Here is a 19,449-nt window from a genome sequence, read left to right on the forward strand (position 1 = left end):
GGTTTGTGACTGTTTTCTGCCCGAGTGCATTGCGTTATTTTCCAGGCAGGGATTGAAGCATTTTATTCCCGCTGGCTGCAATACTGCACAGTATATATATATATACTGCATTACAATTCATGAATTTATGCCATCTGGTAGACACGCGAAGCATTGCAGCCTATTAAATCCTAATCATTATCATTTAACAGATCAGCCGCCCATCAGCCAGGCATGAACCATGGCTGGGAAGGCAAACGCAACGGGGCTTGTCTGAGGTGAGGAGCGGCGCATTCCAGGTATCTGCCAGGTACATACTGGGTATTTGCTCGAATAAAGTGTGTCGCAGCAGTAGGTTGCCTGAGAGTCGTAGGGCCCTGGTAGAGAAGGAGGTACAAGAAATGTTACACTTAGGAGTGACTGAGGAATCATGCAGTGAGTGGTGTAGTCCACTAGTTATGGTCCCTAAACCCGATGGGAAGGTAAGATTTTGTGTGGACCTCCGAAAGGTCAATGCGGTATCCAAGTTTGACACATATCCAATGCCAAGGGTGGACGAGTTAATTGACGCCCTTGGTAACGCGGAATATATATCCACGCTGGACTTAACAAAGGATACTGGCAAATACCCTTAGAGGAAAAGTCCAAGTGCAAAACAGCCTTTGCCACTCCCATGGGTTTATACCAGTTTGTGACAATGCCATTTGGACTGCATAGTGCCCCAGCCACATTTCAGAGACTCATGGATAAGGTGCTGAGACCCCATAGGGCTTATGCCGCAGCCTACCTAGATGACATTGTCATTTATAGTAAAAACTGGCGGGCCCATCTAAATAGGCTGAGAGCGGTCCTCAAATCTCTAAGAGAGGCAGGGCTCACATCCAACCCTAAGAAATGTGCCTTGGGTAAGGCAGAAACCAAATACTTAGGGTATGCAGTGGGAGGTAGAAAAGTAAGGCCACTAGCCGACAAGGTAGTTGCCCTGAAAGAAGTTCCGACCCCACAAACAAAACGCAGGTACGCTCTCTGGGTTTAGCAGGGTACTACCGGCGGTTCATCCCCAACTACTCAGAAGTTGCAGCCCCATTAACGGACCTCACAAAAAAGTGTGCCCCTACACAAGAGGTATGGTCAAGGGAGTGTCAGAGAGCCTTCGAGGACATAAAAAGGTATCTATCAGAGGGTCCCGTCCTTAGAAGCCCAGACTTCAACAGGCCTTTTGTAGTGCAAACCGATGCATCAGAGATAGTGCTAGGGGCAGTGTTGTCACAACAGTTTGAGGGAGTGGAACATCCGATCCTTTTTCTGAGTAGGAAATTGTTCCCGAGGGAAAAAAACTACTCAGTGATTGAGAAGGAGTGCCTCGCAGTAAAGTGGGCAATCGAGGCTTTGAGGCATTATCTGGCAGGAGTCCATTTTACTCTGGTGACGGACCATGCTCCATTAAAGTGGTTAAATAGCATGAAGGACTCCAATGCTACATTGACCAGGTGGTATATGCCCTCCAACCCTTCTCATTTGAGATTCAGCTCAGGCCAGGAAAAGAAAATTCAAATGCTGACTTCTTTTCTAGGGAAGGGGTGGAGGATCGGGCTTCAGCCGTGCGTGACCCCAGCCACACACTAATAGGGGAGGAATGTGACAGGGTGAATGAACTGCTCAAAACATCCAGGGGGAGCATGTGGGGAGATAAGAGAACAATATATACAATTTAAGTGCAGACGTCAGGTGTTATATGGTTATAAAAGCTATGTCTTGGCTCTTATGGTTGATCTACTCACAGGAGCAAGGTGATATAATGAGCAGTTGGCAAATTGGGTTGCCACCCTTGAAGATATCTGTGGATGGTACCCCCCTAACGATTCTCCGTCAGCAGAGTATATATAGAGAGAGGGAAAAGACTACATAGTGCGATCAAAATGATATTTTATATTTGAAAAACACAATAAAAATGCGCACTTACAATTTGAATAAAAGTTAAAAGCATATATCACAATATGTGAATGGAGGATCTCCCGAAACAGCTCACCGCCTCCTTCAGGTCAGTCTGCTGGCTTCTGCTGCTCTGCGTCCTGGACCGGAGCTTCCTTCTGCGCGCCCGTCTGCAAGATGTGACGTCACTGCATTCAGAGCTGCTTCTACGGATCGTCTCCAAGACCAAAATTGGTCCACTGGTATAACTCTACGCGTTTCGCCTCAGTTACCAAACTGTGTCTCGGCTTCGTCAGGTCCCACCAGTGAGGTTTGAGCAAGGGGTTGGATTATTAATCCTATCTGTACCACTTTTCTATTACATTCTATAATAATTTCATTCACGAAGTAGCGCCTGTTTTTTCACTCTTTTCTAGCACTATAACAGGGTGAATGAACGTCACCAGCCATATGCCTTGAAAACCTATGTTTAGGCTTGCAGTGCAGCAGTGACGAGGTTAAGTTGAGAAGGGCTGCTTAATTAGTCTGACCCCAGCTGCATAATCAAGGTTTTAAAACCCCAGGCTGTACACACATGCAGGAGAGCTGGTGAGGAGACAGGACTGAAAATGCTGAAGAGATTACTGCTGTAAGGTCTGTGTTGCAAAGTACATGTGTGATGAACTGTCTGTCTCCTGCATACTAAAGAGAAGCTATTTTGTTCTGTCTGCTAAAAAGAAGCTATTTTGTTTTGTCTGCTGAAGAAGAAGCTATTTTCTTTTGTGTGCTGATGAGAAGCTATTTGTTTTTGGTTTGCTGTATGTTTTAAGGCTCAAATAAATAAGCCTTATCCAAAGAACCCGCGTGTGTGGTTGCATGTACCCTTACATTGCAAAATGACAAATGAGTTTATTGCATATGGGTGCACACACACAGGAGAAAAGCTTCAAATCAAAAGCTCTCCTGCAGAAATTTGGACTACAAGACATATTTATACCATAATACTAAAACCCACGTCCCCTTTATGAGGTGTCTTGTGCGTCATTACATATGCATATAAGATAAACAAATATGAATATGAGAACATCGATTTAATAACATAAATGTAAACCATAGCAAAAATTAATTGAGTCAGCTACAAAATTATTATGCAAGCTCATAACCTTTCCCCTGGTTTCTTGCAAGGGTGTATTTGACCATGAGACCTTCCCTCTAAATGTGGGAAGTGGCTGTTATCTTTGTCTAGTTTCAGAACAGCGTATCTTCTCTTCAAAGTTTTGTAGCTAGCTGAAGGCTTATCTTCTAGGAGGAAAGAAAAGAAAAAATGTGTGCCTTTAGACCTCAATCCTCATTCCAACATTCATGCAGACAATAGACAAAATGGATGACAAGATCAGGAAGCTAAGATGGATGCTGAACAAAAATGGCTGCTTAGATCCTAGTGCTGTTTACGTCAGTCCCCCTCTCCCCTTAATGTACCCTTTCTCAATTTTCTCAGTATTATACACTTTATTAAAACATCATGTTCTGTGGGTGTCACAACTGTAATTTTTATATGTGTGTGAGTGGTTTATTTATTTGAACTTGCACTCCAAAATTTAGAGTGCTAGCTGTCTCTGTTCGCAAGTTAGCCCGCTTACTTGAAAGGTTTTCTTGAGGGATGCCAAGTTCACCTACTTCTCACGACAATTGACCAACTTCCCCCAGCAGTAGACTTTCCGTCTTTCAAGTTACACGAGCTAACAAGGTACGGAGACATTTTATCGGAAAACCACTTCAAATCTAACCGCAAGCCACTTATTCAACTGAACTAGCAGTTACGAGGTTGAGTGTTTGAAAGTGGATACCTATACGTCAAACAGACCTCCCATATACAGCCACGCGTTCTCAATCAGCGCTGGCTTCAGCGCTCACAATGCCATTTTGTGCCTGAAAACATTATAGCACACTTTGTATGTAATTCTATTATGGCAGGCAGGGAATAGGCTGTAACATGGGGGAAAGAAGGCTGGGACAGGGGTAAATACATCAGTGTCATGCATATACTTTTAACCCCTTCACTCCCAATGCAAGTTGGGGTTAATCAGTAGGGTATAAAACCTTTATTAAGGGCCCGATTAACCCCCCCATCGCCACACCTCCCCCAGGAATCCTACCAGATTACCCCCTCACCATCACACCCACTTCTATTAAATACATATTATTTCTGGTTTAAATAATATCCATGCAAAATAAAGGGAGCTAGCAAAGTAATATGTACTTTCATTGTCATCTTAGTAGTACTCAGTCAAAGGTGGATAGCTACAGTAAGTTACACGACCAGGATTCATTTTATTTTAGATATATAAATAGATATCAATAATATATAATATGTATTCTTGTATTGAAATTGTAAACATTTTGGTCAAAATGTCTAATGCAACACTAATTGTTTGCAGGTTGGTCACAGAATTCCCAGCAACAGGCGGTGCTACTCCATCCTGGCAGTTTTATGCTGTAAAACTTCTTAGATATGTCTCAGTTACTGATTACTTTTTTGCTTGCTGTGAAGTTATATTTTGCCTCTTTATATGTGCATTTATATTTCAAGAAATTATGAAAGCAAAGAAGCAGAAGTTGGAATATATCAAATGTATGTGGAACTGGCTTGATATTTCGCTTATTGCAGTAAGTGGTCCATCAATAAATCTATTTTATTTTTAATTGCTTTCCTTCAAGATACTGTACTTAATGACCTGTTATATCCAATAAAACAAGAGTAAATGTTTATAGTGACATGTGGGGGTGGGGTGAGAGATTTCCTTCAATAACGTAAACCACATGGCTAAAAAAGTAAAGCTTTATACAGTATACAGTATTACAGTAGTATTGATGTATACTTGTAAACAATTAGTTCTGGAATATAAACATTCAAAATTTCTGTACATAGCAAAAAAAGTCAGTGTGCGCTATCCCTTTAAATCCTCTCTCTTCTAAGTCTGCAGTTTCCACTTTGCTGCTCCCAATCTCCCGTGATTTGCGGGGCTCTTTCAAACACATAAATAAACAAAAGAGGCGCAAGAAAAGAAAAAACAGAGACAATATTAATAATAAAATAGTACTTTATATGTCGAAAATAAAAAAACATATACTGTAATATCCAAATATAAAAGAATCAGGATCTGATAGATCCAAAGGTATGAGTACACACAAAGAGCATAAAGCTCTATAATGAGAAACCCCCACACTGAAAGTGTCCTAAGATGTTATAGGGCAAAAAAGGTCCAGCTGCACAGATGGAGTATACAGTAGCAATCAGCCTTAACTTTCAATAGGCGTCCTAGTAGTGTACTCAGAGGGCAGCTTCCAGGTCTCCGTCGTCACGTGTATCCCGTCGTTGTCCTGACCTCACCACAACGCGTTTCGTGTCGCCTTGACACTTCCTCAGGGGGTTGGCCTTAGAATTCCATGGCACTTATTTAAGTACCCTGGCTTGGATCTATGTTATCCAATCGGAATTCTACCGCATACACTGGCGACACACTTTATTCGAGCTCGGCTAGTCCCACGAATTCGGGTATACCCGGGTGTATTGAGGTTTGTGACTGTTTTCTGCCCGAGTGCATTGGGTTATTTTCCAGGCAGGGATTGAAGCATTTTATTCCCACTGGCTGCAATACTGCACAGTATATATATATATACTGCATTACAATTCATGAATTTATGCCATCTGGTAGACACGCGAAGCATTGCAGCCTATTAAATCCTAATCATTATCATTTAACAGATCAGCCGCCCGTCAGCCAGGCATGAACCCAGGCTGGGAAGGCAAATGCAACGGGGCTTGTCAGAGGTGAGGAGCGGCGCATTCCAGGTATCTGCCAGGTACATACTGGGTATTTGCTCGAATAAAGTGTGTCGGTGCAGTACATAGTTAACCAGCTGTCCAATTAGCTGCCCTACTAACTGTGCAAATAGCTACTAGCTCCTAATAGCCATGCAAACGTGCATAAAAGTGAACACGAAAAAGAAAAAAAAAGGGGGGGGGGAAGAAGGGGGCAAACCACATAGATATACAGTACATGTTAAATACATAGCAGTGCAAGCAAAAAAATAATAATACCTTAACGTTTCCTAGACTAATAGAGATACAATGAATTGAATCCCATAATAAAAAAGTTGATTAAAAACATCAACATTTCACCAAGTTCAATTTGGGCACAATATATATAATGTCCCATGTAAACGAGAAAAATATATGAATTGTAATGTACAATACTCAAGATTATATATCTTAACACATAAAAATGTGAACAAATGGGTATAGAATATATAAATCTGTTATATTCAGAAATGTCTGAAAAGAGAATGTTTCATACATACAGTTGCTGTATACTAAATTTCTATATGAAGACATTATCTTTTCAGACATTTCTGAATATAACAGATTAATATATTCTATACCCATTTGTTCACATTTTTATGTGTTAAAATATATTATCTTGAGTATCATACATTACAATTCATATATATTTCTTGTTAACATGGGACTTTATATATATTGTGCCCTAATTGAACTTGGTGAAATGTTGATGTTTTAATCAACTTTTTTTATTATGGGATTAAATTAATTGTATCTCTTTTAGGGGGCTATGCCCTAAGCGGTGAGCTTTTGTGCTGGCGTGAAAAAAAAATTCATGGCCGCTAAAAAGTGAAGCCGGAGGCGCGATTCACTAAGGCGTACAGCGCATTCGGGAGCGGCCATGCTCAAATCTGCCAGATCGTGCATTTTTTCCCCCCTGCTATCGCGCTTAAAGTTCAAGTGCGATAGCTGATAGAAAAAAAAAGCCTCCTGTAACATTTGCATGGAAATTCTGCATCTCCATGCACGACTGTTACAGGCGATCTTGCATTAAGAATATATATTTTAATAATAGTGTACATGGGCAGGGGGTCTCCGGAGCTGAACAGCATTGGTTTCAGGTCCGGGGACCCCCTACTTCATGAGATACAGGCTCTGTTATGGGGTGCCGGTATCCCCTGCACTTTTAAAGCTTCCGGGTCACTTGATTGGGACATTTAAATTTTGCAGGGGATACCGGCACTCCATAACGAGGCCTGTATCTCAGAAAGCAGGGGGTCCCTGAGCCAGAAATCAATGCGGTTAAACTCAGGAGACCCCCTGCTCCCGCACACTATTAATAAAAATACATTAAAGCAGCTTCATTACCTTAGCGTCTATCCGCTAAGGCAATGAAGGGGTTAAGGCACAATAGCATGTTTATTGGGGACAATTGCCCTAAACATTGCAATATACAACACCCCCCCCCCCCCCCCGCCCTCTAACACATACACCACAGTAATGGGCAAAATTACTATTATCCACATATGGATAATAATGCATTTGCCCATTTAAAATACATGAATCACAATAAATACAGTATATACATATTGCACTTACCTTTTACAGGCACCCACGATGAAGGCCGTCTTCATCCTCATCCTGCCCATGTCCCCCTCGGGTGCTACAAAACATACACAAGAATAAAAAGAGCCAACGTAATGTCCCCTAACCCCTTAATCACCTTAGCGGTCATTAACCGCTATAGTCATTAAGGGATTAACCCAGTCTCACCCACCACTCGGGAGGTCTAAACACCCTCCCCCACTACCCACCCCATGAGGCCTAACCACCCTCACCCACTACCCACCGGGTGGCCTACCCACCCTGGCTTGGGGACAATACCCTCTTCCCCGACCCCCGCTAAGCACAATAAACATGACAGTATTTAATAAACAATACATAACCCACCAACCCCGTGTGCCCTTCCATAAATACATGATTTATTCTTTTACATACAGGGTTAATACCCCAGGCCCACGGGAGTCCCCGGTGGTCCTGACGGGTGTCCACAGGCCCCACAGTGTACAAGTATGCCAGAGTCTGGAGGCCTATTGATGGTCCCCGCCAGGCGCCATGGGCTTCCAGGTGGTCCCTTCGGGACACTGTGGGCCCCAAATGGGGTCTCCACGGGTGGGCCCTGGGTCAGCCCCATGGGTGTCTGAGGGTCCTCGTGTGCTTCCCACGGAGGTCTGGGGCCCTAGGGTCGTCCCTATGGTTCTGCGGGGCCCCCACTCAAACACATACAGTACAATAATGTGCAAAATAACTATTATCCAGATATTGATAATAGATTATTTGCCCATTATTAAACACTTAAAACAGCATCAATAAAGTAAATAAATAGAGTTCAACTTATCCACCCGAGGGCCTGAGGGCCCAAGACCCCGTGGGAACCACCAAGACCCCGTGGGAACCACCCGAGGACACCTGTGGGTCTGACCCGGGGCCACCCAGACACCCGCGGTCCCACCCGTGGATACACCATTTGGGACCCACGGTGACCCAAGGGGACCATCTGGATGCCCACGGCACCTGGTGGGGACCACCTGTAGGCCTCCAGACACTGGAGTACTGGTACACTGTGTGGCCTGCGGACAACCGCCAGGACTCCATGGGACTCCCGTGGGCCTGGGGTAGACTCCCGTGTGCCTGGGGTATTAACCCTGTATATTAAAGAACAAATCATGTATTTATGGGGGACACACGGGGTGGGTGGGTTATGTATTGTTTATTAAATATAGTCATGTTTATTGTGGGTAGCAGGGGTGGGGGAAGGGGGTATTGTCCCCAAGCCAGGTTGGTTTAGGCCTCCCGAGTGGGTACTGGGTAAGGGTGGTTAGGCCTCCCGAGTGGTGGGTGAGGGTGGGTTAACCCCTTAATGACTATAGCGGTTAATGACCGCTAAGGTGATTAAGGCGTTAGGGGACATTACATTGGCTCTTTTTATTCTTGTGTATGTTTTGTAGCACCGGAAGGGGACATGAGCAGGATGAGGATTAAGGCGGCCTTCATCGTGGGTGACAGGGAAAGGTAAGTGCAATATGTATTTACTGTATTTATTGTGATTAATGTATTTTAAATGGGTGAATGCATTATTATCCATATGTGGATAATAGTAATTTTGACCATTACTGTAGTATATGTGTTAGGAGGCGGGGGGGGGGGTGTATTTATTTACAAATATTTTTTATTTTTTTGGGGCACACCATTGGTACCGCAGGCCCGGGAAACCCGTGGGGACCCTCAGAAGGCCGCGGGGACCCGTGGACTCCCCCGGGGATTACCCGGGGACCCCTGTGGGGTCAGCCAGGGACACCCGCCGGCCTGTTGTATGGATGATGTGCCTGCAATAATGTAAACAAAGATTTTTTTCAAAGTCCTGCTCCTTTTGCACCTGCCTTGAGCTAGCGTGCTTTTTAGAGAATCGCACAGAGTGGCAGAAATCAGCGCATTTAGCGGATCGTACGAGCTTTGTGGGACGTAGAAACATTTCTTGAAAAAAGCCTGGTTTAGAGCGCAAAGTGCCTTTTATCAGTGCTCTGTGAATCGCGCTGAGCGCAATATCACGTTCTTAAAGCACTTTGCGCTCTTAGAATGACTTATCACATCTTAGTGCATACCCCCTTAGTCTAGGAAACATAAAGGTGTTCATGTTAGTGGGAGGAGAGTGTAGGGATAGGCCTACAGCTCATTTCCTTTATGGAGACCTATTTTTGTTTTCCTTTTAACATTTTATTTAGAATATTTTATTATCACACAATTACATGATATGTTTTTTATGTTCAGTGTTTTATGTGTATTAAGTGTAGTTTTATTATTATAATTTTTTTGGTTGCACTGCTATGTATTTAACATGTATGTCTATGTGGTTTGCCCCCTCTTCCCCCCCCCCTTTTTTTTTCCTTTTCATGTTCACTTTTATGCACGTTTACATGACTCTTAGGGTAGCTAATTGGACAGCTGGTTAACTATGTATGCGGTAGGATTCCGATTGGATAACATAGATCCAAGCCAGGGTACTTAAATAAGTGCTAAGGGATTCTAAGGCCAACTCCCTGATGGAGTGTCAAGGCGACACGAAACACGTTGTGGTGAGGTCAGGACAGCGACAGGATACACATGACGACGGAGACCTGGAAGCCGCTCTCAGAGTACACTACTAGGACGCCTATTGAAAGTTAATGGCTGGTAGCTATAATTCATCTGTGCCGCTTGACCTTTTTTGCCCATAACATTTTAGGACACTTTCAGTGTGGGGGTTTCTCATTATACACTACCGACACACTTTATTGAAGTGTGGTCGGTACCGCAAGCCGGGAAATCTCCCGGCTTGCTAGTGGCCGCCCCTCGGCGTGCCGCGCGTCATAGACGCGCGGTCACGCGTCATCGGGAGCGTGCGCCCGCTGCACGCGTGTCCAGGGGCTCCCCGAGGGAGCCCTGGTGTCCCGCGATCGCGGGACAGCGGCAGGGGGTTCCGGGGGACCCGGCGGACCCGGCAGCGGTAGGGAGAGCGCCCCGATCGGAGGGCGCTCTTCCGCTGCTTCGGCGTGCGCCCGTCACACTCGGGCGCGCGCCAGGCTACTGCTGCGGCACAGAACGGGCAAATGCTCGAATAAACTGTGCCGCAGCAGTAGAGCTTTATGCTCTTTGTGTGTACTCATACCTTTGGATCTATCAGATCCTGATTCTTTTATATTTTGATATTATATGTTCTTTATTTTTGACATAAAGTACTATTTTATTATTAATATTGTCTTTGTTTTTTCTCTTCTTGAGCTCCTTTTGTGTATTTATAAAATGTATGTACAGGACGTTTAATAAAGAACGCTGCACATTTATAGTGCTAATTAGAGATATGCAATCCTATCGCACCCGTTAGTGGATTTCGCACATTTTATACTTTTTGATTCAGCAAGAAATTCATGTTCTGCTAAAAATGCAATGGACATTGCATGTTTGAATAATTTTTATTACATTTAGTTTGCAAATTTGATTAATTAAAAAAAAATATACCGTATTTCCTTGAGTGTAAGACGCCTTCAATTGTAAGACGCACCATCGATTTGGCCCTTACAATCGAGGAAAATTACTTTTTCACTTACCATGTTTCAGGAGAAGTCCCATGTCAGCGAAGGATGAAGGCGGTGGTGCAGGAGAGGTCCCACGTCTTCAGATGGTTTAAGATGGACAGCGGGTTGGTGTGCGGCAGCAGGACAGGTCCAAAGTCTACAGGTGAATGAAGTTAAGAAGACAGCGGGCAGGCGGTGGGGTGCGGCGGCAGGAGATCATAATAGCAGGAGAGCTGGGCAGGAGCAGAGTGGCATAGGGGAACGGCTTGAGAGGTGCACACGGTAACCGGAAGTCAGACACCGGTCAACTTCCGGTGTTACAGCGTGCACCTCCTAAGCCGTTCCCCTATGCCGCTCTTCTCCTGCTATTATGATCTATTAGCCGCCTCTGCACGCCCGCTGTCTTCTTATCTTCATTCACCTGCAGATTTGGGACCTGTCCTGCCACCGCACTCCTGCCCGCTGTCCATCTTCAACCATCTGCAGACGTGGGACCTCTCCTTCTGCCGCACACTTCGTCCTCAGCTGACATCGATTCTAAGACGCACCCCGATTTCATACATGTGAAAATGGAAAAAAAGGTGCGTCTTAGAATTGAGGAAATAGGGTATATTAAAATAAAATAACATTGTGGAGGTTGAACATTTTGCTAAAGTATAATCGAAACAGTGGTAAAGCAAATCTTGGCAGGTTCACACATCTCTTAAACCTTCATAATACAGAAGCAGCGGCCGTAATTTTAAGGAATACCTGGGTACATCCCGCGTTGCGTTGCATGGTGGACCCAAGATGGTCAGTTTCAGACTAATGGCTCGCCGGAGTGGATCCTATCACTGGGGTCTGCCTTTCTGTAATAGATGCGCAGTAAGAGATAGGCTGAATCAGTCACTCTAACTGCATGCCTCTCACAGGCGATCGCGGGGGTTTTATTAAAATTCCAACATTAAAATAATGTAGCAGGGGGTCTCCGGAGCTGAACCGCAATGACTTCAAGTCCGGGGGCCCCTACTTCCCGAGATACAGGCCCCGGTATGGGGTGCCGGTATCCCCATGTTAAAATCCGTTGGGTCACGTGACCGTGGGATCGAAACAAAGCAGAGGGGATACCGGCACCCCATGCCGGGGCCTGTATCTCGGGAAGTAGGGGGTCCCCGAGGCTGAAATCAACTTTGTTTAACTCAGAAGACCATTTGCTCCCCCAATTTAATATCAAACATCCCCTCAAACCAAAAAAAATCATTACCTTAGCGGATAGTTGCTAAGGTAATGAAGCTGCTTACATTTTATTTTTATTCATAATGTGCGTGAGCAGGGCGTCTCCTGAGCTGAACAAAGTTGATTTCAGCCTCGGGGACCCCCTACTTCCCGTGTTACAGTAAGGGGTGCCAATATCTCCGCCATGTTAAAATCCATGTGGGATTTGCGTATACTGATCTGTGTGGTTGATTTGCAGAGCTGGTTGTTTAAAATGTGCAGTTAGAAACAGAAGCAGTTTTGAATAAGGAAGTGGTTAATCAAGGTATAGTATATTGAAGTAAAGTTTACTGTTAGTACTTTTAAACTTTATAGTTGCTAGAATGAGCAGGATTGAAAATGCCACTCAATGCACATCTTGCCACATGTATGTGCACTTGGAGCAGCTGTTCCAAGGAGCATACCGCTGTGAGAGGTGTGAGCAGGTGGTCTCGAGTCAGGAATTGCTGATCTGAAGAGGCAACTTGCAATATTGTGGGACATTGGCAATCTTGAAAGGGGTTTAGAGCTCACTGAGCAGGCCCTTGCTTCACTAGTGATGCAGATGGTGCGCTGTTAGTGAGGAGCAGGTAGGTAGCTGGGTGACAGTTAGAAGGGAAAGCAGGGGCAAAAGGGAGAGGCAGGTCGTTTCTGAGCTGACACGTCCCAATAGATTTGCATGTTGAATGAAGATATTGGGAGTGTCGGGGCAGAAATGGCAAGGCTGGTGGAGACTAATTCCTCTAGCAGCCAAGGGTAGTTCCTCCAGCACAGTGGGGACTCTGGATTCTCAGATATAAAGAAAGATTGTAGTGGTAGGGGACTCCATTATTAGGAAGGTAGATAGGGCAATCTGTTGCCATGATCGCATGAATCAAACAGTTTGTTGTCTCCCGGGTGCTCGGGTTTGGCACATTGCAGATCGGGTAGACAGATGGTTGGAGGGGGCTGGGATTGACCCGCCGGTCTTGTTACACATTGGCACCAATTACAAAGTTAGAGAAAGATGGAGCATCATAATAAATGATAACAGGGATCTAGGCCAAAAGCTTACGGCAAGGACCTCCAAGGTAATATTTTCTGAAATACTACCAGTGCCATGCGCTACCGCAGGGAGACAGTCAGAGATTAGGGAGGTTAATGCATGGCTAAGAAAGTGGTGCAGGAAGGAGGGTTTGGGTTTTTAGAGCACTGGGACGACTTTTCTGAGATGTGCCATCTATATTCTAGGGATAGATTGCACCTCAATGAAGAGAGATCTTCTGTGCTAGGGAGGAGAATGTTAAAAAGTTTGGAGGAGATTTTAAACTAGGATGGAGGATGATGGGAATGAAAAAGATAATTAACTAAATGGAATAGAGGAGGATACAAGGTGGTATGGAGGTATAATGGGGTCAAGTGCAAGTTTGACAAGGAGTGAGACACCCATAGTAAATACAGATAATATTAGAAAACTTCTAAAAACTAAACCAAGTGGGCGCAGAAAGGAAGGAGCAGACAAGATAATAGTACAGGCTGAAAAAAATCTTAAATGCATGCTTGCTAATGCAAGAATACAAATACAAAATATACTGTGACAAGCGCTAAGCCTAAATTATAACAGTGCAGTGCACAAAAATAAGCAGCCTGGTAATCTACTGAGGATTATCTCAAAATAAACCTCAAAACAAGAATAAAAATACAATAATAGATATAAAACCTGGCGCATGTGATAATATAGTGAAGTGATAATAAAGTCCAATAAAGGATATGCAGACTAAATGTCCCAATCCTGATAGGTCAGCCGATGACAGATGGATTCAAAATCACAGTTCACAGAGTGAAAGTACACAGTCCTCTTCACGATGTATATTCAACCTGCAGATGTATGACATGAAACAGAAAAACAGGACATTGCGCAGTATATTTGATGGCCAATGATGCCCTTAGTTTCTGAGCTCAATAAAATGCCTACTTACTAGAAGTAGATAGAACGCATGCAGGGGAGAGAAACAGTACTTGGAGCCTTCTGGGTCCCGGTCGCCTTCGGTATAGCACGAACCCCTCGTGGTGTCCTCTGCTTCCGTGGATGTTCAGAAGGTGTCCCTTTCAGGAAATATGTCTCCTGGATCTGTTTTGGGAATTCCTGCAGCATTTTTTTCTCCAGTGGGGATAAAAGAGGACAAAGGATTGCGCAATAATAAAAACTTTAATGACGCCTACCTAAAACAATAAAATACTCACAAAAGACGGTGAGTATAAAATCAATGAAGTGCCCGACCCAGCACACCCAAACGCTGCAAGACAGTCTCTGAATGTCCTCCTCGGTATCGCGTGTACCTCGCGTGATTCCGGCGCGGTTAGGATGACGTCATCGTCTCCTCTCAATGACTGGCAGCTAGAGTGTGTGGGGTAGTACCTCTTTGGCTCCTCCCTATGCGTTTCGTGATGGGGAACGTCACTTCGTCAGGGGATTGTGGAGCCTCGTCAATCCCATGTGCAATTTATAGCCCTAGTTTAACCCCTTGTGTACAGGAGCCTTAGGGCGAATGATGGCAGGGTGATTAAACTTCTCTGATAGTAACGATCAGCTGGGTTGAAGTGAATCACCTCTGAGATGACCCCTGATTCACGTAGGAATCATGAGATCACAGTACATAGCATATTAGAATAAAAATAACATTACATTAAAAAGTTATAATATTGGATAAGAGAACGGATAGTGATAAACCAATTAATTAAAGAAATGATGCTAAATCGAAATCAATGTTTAACCCTTTAGGGGAGAGGGTTTTAAGAGTATAGATCCAGAAGGTCTCTTGCTGTGAGACCCTCTGCAATCTATCTCCCCCTCTGACACCCACCTTGGGGCAATCTATGCCAATACATGTGAGCCCCTCTGGAGACTGATTGTGGTACAATTTAAAATGGTTGGACACACTATGTGTCTCCAAACCATTTTTAATATTGTACACATGTTCGGCGAATCTTCTTTTCAGGGGTCTCCCCGTTCTGCCCACATATTGTAATTTACAGGGACATTCTAAAAGGTAAACACAAAAGTTAGATTTGCAGTTGATAAATGTACGGATTTCGAAGCTTTTACCGGTGACATTTGATCTAAATTCTTTACATTTCGATCCATAACTACAACCAATACATTTTTTACAGGGGAAATAACCTTTAAGGTCTTTTAACCACATGGTTTGTCCCAGGCCATGATGTTTCTTAGGGCAACTGGGGGCCAGTTGGGATTTTAGATTCTGAGCTCTTTTATACATAATTTGCGGTTTGTCAGGTAATATCGAATTTAGAACCGGATCTCTTTGTAGGATCCCCCAATGTTTATTAAACACTTTTGATATATCCCTAGACATCCCGTTAAATTGCGTAATGAAAGGGAGAAATACCCTATTTGTATTTGCATCTACTTTTTTGACAGGATGGATCAGAGATGCCCGTTCTATACTGTTAGCTTGATCAATAGCATTTTTAACAACCCTCTCATTGTATTTCCTGTCCCTAAACTTGTTACCCAGGTCCTCAATTTGTTCCTTATACACTTACACTTGAGAACAATTTCTTTTAACTCTAAGTGCTTGTCCTTTTGGGATATTTTTTATCCATTGAGGATGATGGTGACTGGATGCTAGAACATATGAGTTAGCATTCACCTCCTTATAATATGTTTTTGTCTGTATCTCATTGTTGACAATATAACGGGTTAGATCTAGGAAGTTTATAGACTGTGGACTAGTACTAAACGTGAATTGAATGTTGTAATCGTTTGTATTAAGATGTCCTTTGAAGGCCTCTAGTTCTTCTTTGGTGCCCCTCCAGACGCATAGCACATCATCGATGTAGCGTTTCCAAAGCACCAGGTTTGCACCATATGGGTTGTGATTTTGGATGTAATTATCCTCCCACATACCCATAAAGATGTTTGCATAACTAGGTGCAAACCTACCCATCGCGGTGCCACACGTCTGGAGGTAATAGCTACCATCGTGAGAAAAATAGTTGTGGGTTAGTATGTACCTTATGGTCTCTATGATGAATATTCTAACTGAGGATTCCATATTGCTATCTTTATTTAAAACCCACTCTATGGCCTTCAAACCCATTTCATGGTCTATAATGGTGTAGAGGGACACCACGTCGCATGTGACCCAAATCAGACCTTCTTCCCATGTGAGATCTTCAATGGTCCGCAACACATGCGACGTGTCCTTGAGGTGTGATGGTATTTCTACCACGTACTTCTGTAACAAATGATCCACAAATTGAGATAAGTTTGATGTTAGGGACCCTACCCCCGAGATGATGGGTCTACCTGGGGGTTTTAAGGGATCTTTGTGAATCTTCGGGATAAAATAGAAGAGTGGTATTTTTGGCTGTTCTATTAATAAGAAATCCAACTCCTTCTTGTTAATAATACCCATGTCATACCCTTTTGCCAGCCATTCTGATAACAGGATACCATACTCATTGGTGGGGTTACCTTTCAATGTCATATACAGTAGGTTTCCCTATCACCTAGTATTCGTTGGGATTCTTCCTGATAGTAGTCCCTATTCATGACTACTATCCCCCCTCCTTTATCAGCTGGCTTTATCACTATCTGACTATTATTAGACAATGATTTTACTGCTTCTTTCTCAGCTGTGGTCATATTTTGTTTTTTACATTTGAAGTCTTGACTCAATTTTTCTAAGTCTCCTATAACCATTTCCGCAAAAGTGTCTATAAACTTCCCTTTACATATCTTAGGATAAAATGTTGAGCTTTTCTTAAATGCAGTCAGTGGGGCTTTCACTGTATTCATGCTAGCTGTGTCCATAGTAGCAGCTCTAGTGACAGCATCTTTAATGAAATATTTCTTCATTGTTATCTTTCTAACATATTTATGAACATCAATAAATGTTTTAAACATGTTAGGGCCCTGGACTTGGGCAAAAGTGAGTCCCTTTTCTAACACTTTAATCTCAACATTTGAAAGTTTATGGTCACTGATATTAAAGATATTCTGTTTCTTTACCAATCTCTGCCTGCATTTAGTCTTTTTCTGTTTTTTTGTTCCTCCTCTCTTTCCTCAGAGACGTCTGCTCATGATCTTTTTCTTTCTAACTACCTGGGTTCTTGCCACTCTCTCCTGCTCTCTTTCCTGGTTTCGTGAAAGGGCTTGTGACCTCTGCGTTGCTCTAAAAAAGGAGGAACAAATCTTTTATTATATTCTCCATCTCTGTCTTCTCTTTCATTGGGTCTCCATAGTGGTGACCTCTCCCTATAGTTTCTGAAAGTTTGATCTCCCTCAGATGTGTGTGGTCTAGATGGTTCATACCGTGTGTTGCTGTTTCCTGGGTTTTTCAAATCTTTCATATCTTTTTTATCAGTTTTAGTCTCATTCTTCTTACTTTGAGCATGTTTCGAATTTTTATTTTTTGAATGTGTTTGATCAGAATTTTTATGAGACACTTTACTAGTTTTTATTACCGGTGGTGCTGTACTAATTACTCCTTATACATCATCTGTTGTAACAGTCACCTGTTCTCTTTTTCAGGTACGCTGTTTATTCTCCTCATAATCCTTTTTATCTCTTGCAAATTTAATTTGCTTGTTCAGTTTAGTTTCTCTATCCAATTTTTCTATTCTTAAAATCACTTTGTCCTCTAGTTCCTTATATTCTTTTAATTCCATAAACGGTTCCAGATTCTCCTTAATCTGATTAATCTCACTGTCAATGATCTCCAAAGTAGATGCTCTTTGTTTGATCACTAGCTGTATGAGGTTAATAGAACATTGATCCAGATGAAAATTCCATTCTTCCATGAAACTTTCTTTATCCTGATCTAGCGTAGGGACTTTTAAGACCCGTAAACCTCTTGGGATTCTCTTACACTCCAAATATTTCTTTATTTCTTTATAACAATACAAATACAAAATATACTGTGACAAGCGCTAAGCCTAAATTATAACAGTGCAGTGCACAAAAATAAGCAGCCTGGTAATCTACTGAGGATTATCTCAAAATAAACCTCAAAACAAGAATAAAAATACAATAATAGATATAAAACCTGGCGCATGTGATAATATAGTGATGTGATAATAAAGTCCAATAAAGGATATACAGACTAAATGTCCCAATCCTGATAGGTCAGCCGATGACAGATGGATTCAAAATCACAGTTCACAAAGTGAAAGTACACAGTCCTCTTCACAATGTATATTCAACCTGCAGATGTATGACATGAAACAGAAAAACAGGACATTGCGCAGTATATTTGATGGCCAATGATGCCCTTAGTTTCTGAGCTCAATAAAATGCCTACTTACTAGAAGTAGATAGAACGCATGCAGGGGAGAGAAACTGTACTTGGAGCCTTCTGGGTCCCGGTCGCCTTCGGTATAGCACGAACCCCTCGTGGTGTCCTCTGCTTCCGTGGATGTTCAGAAGGTGTCCCTTTCAGGAAAGATGTCTCCTGGATCTGTTTTGGGAATTCCTGCAGCCTTTTTTTCTCCAGTGGGGATAAAAGAGGACAATTCCCAAAACAGATCCAGGAGACATCTTTCCTGAAAGGGACACCTTCTGAACATCCACGGAAGCAGAGGACACCACGAGGGGTTCGTGCTATACCGAAGGCGACCGGGACCCAGAAGGCTCCAAGTACAGTTTCTCTCCCCTGCATGCGTTCTATCTACTTCTAGTAAGTAGGCATTTTATTGAGCTCAGAAACTAAGGGCATCATTGGCCATCAAATATACTGCGCAATGTCCTGTTTTTCTGTTTCATGTCATACATCTGCAGGTTGAATATACATCGTGAAGAGGACTGTGTACTTTCACTCTGTGAACTGTGATTTTGAATCCATCTGTCATCGGCTGACCTATCAGGATTGGGACATTTAGTCTGTATATCCTTTATTGGACTTTTTATCACATCACTATATTATCACATGCGCCAGGTTTTATATCTATTATTGTATTTTTTTCTTGTTTTGAGGTTTATTTTGAGATAATCCTCAATAGATTACCAGACTGCTTATTCTTGTGCACTGCACTGTTATAATTTAGGCTTAGCGCTTGTCACAGTATATTTTGTATTTGTATTGTTGTTTTCTCACACTGTATAGCTGCTGGCCTCACACATCATTTACTTATCACATAGCATGGCTCTTTTTACTAATAGAGCACTTAGAGGTTGCAATTTTGATGGGGTATTTGATGAAAATCCAGACTGTATGGATCTGGAAATAGAAAACCTAGAAACTCAGTTCTCAAAATTAGAGAAACTATTACATCAGGAAGTTAAGCAAACTTGGGACTCTTACGCGCTAAAGAAATATTTGGAGTGTAAGAGAATCCCAAGAGGCTTACGGGTCTTAAAAGTCCCTACGC

The 19,449-nt window shown here is 42.9% G+C and overlaps 1 protein-coding gene across 3 annotated transcripts in view; it reads left to right on the top strand.

The window, feature by feature from the left end:
* Nucleotides 1–19,449, top strand: part of PKD2L2 (polycystin 2 like 2, transient receptor potential cation channel) — a 1,160,187-nt gene that overhangs the window by 633,974 nt on the left and 506,764 nt on the right. For all 3 annotated transcript variants that reach the window (XM_075601557.1, XM_075601558.1, XM_075601559.1), the window contains exon 7: nt 4,329–4,557. In XM_075601557.1, coding sequence (XP_075457672.1) covers nt 4,329–4,557 — 229 coding nt within the window. The remainder of the gene's footprint in view (nt 1–4,328; nt 4,558–19,449) is intronic.

Source organism: Ascaphus truei, chromosome 5, assembly GCF_040206685.1.
Source record: "Ascaphus truei isolate aAscTru1 chromosome 5, aAscTru1.hap1, whole genome shotgun sequence".
Classification (NCBI taxonomy): Eukaryota; Metazoa; Chordata; class Amphibia; order Anura; family Ascaphidae; genus Ascaphus; species Ascaphus truei.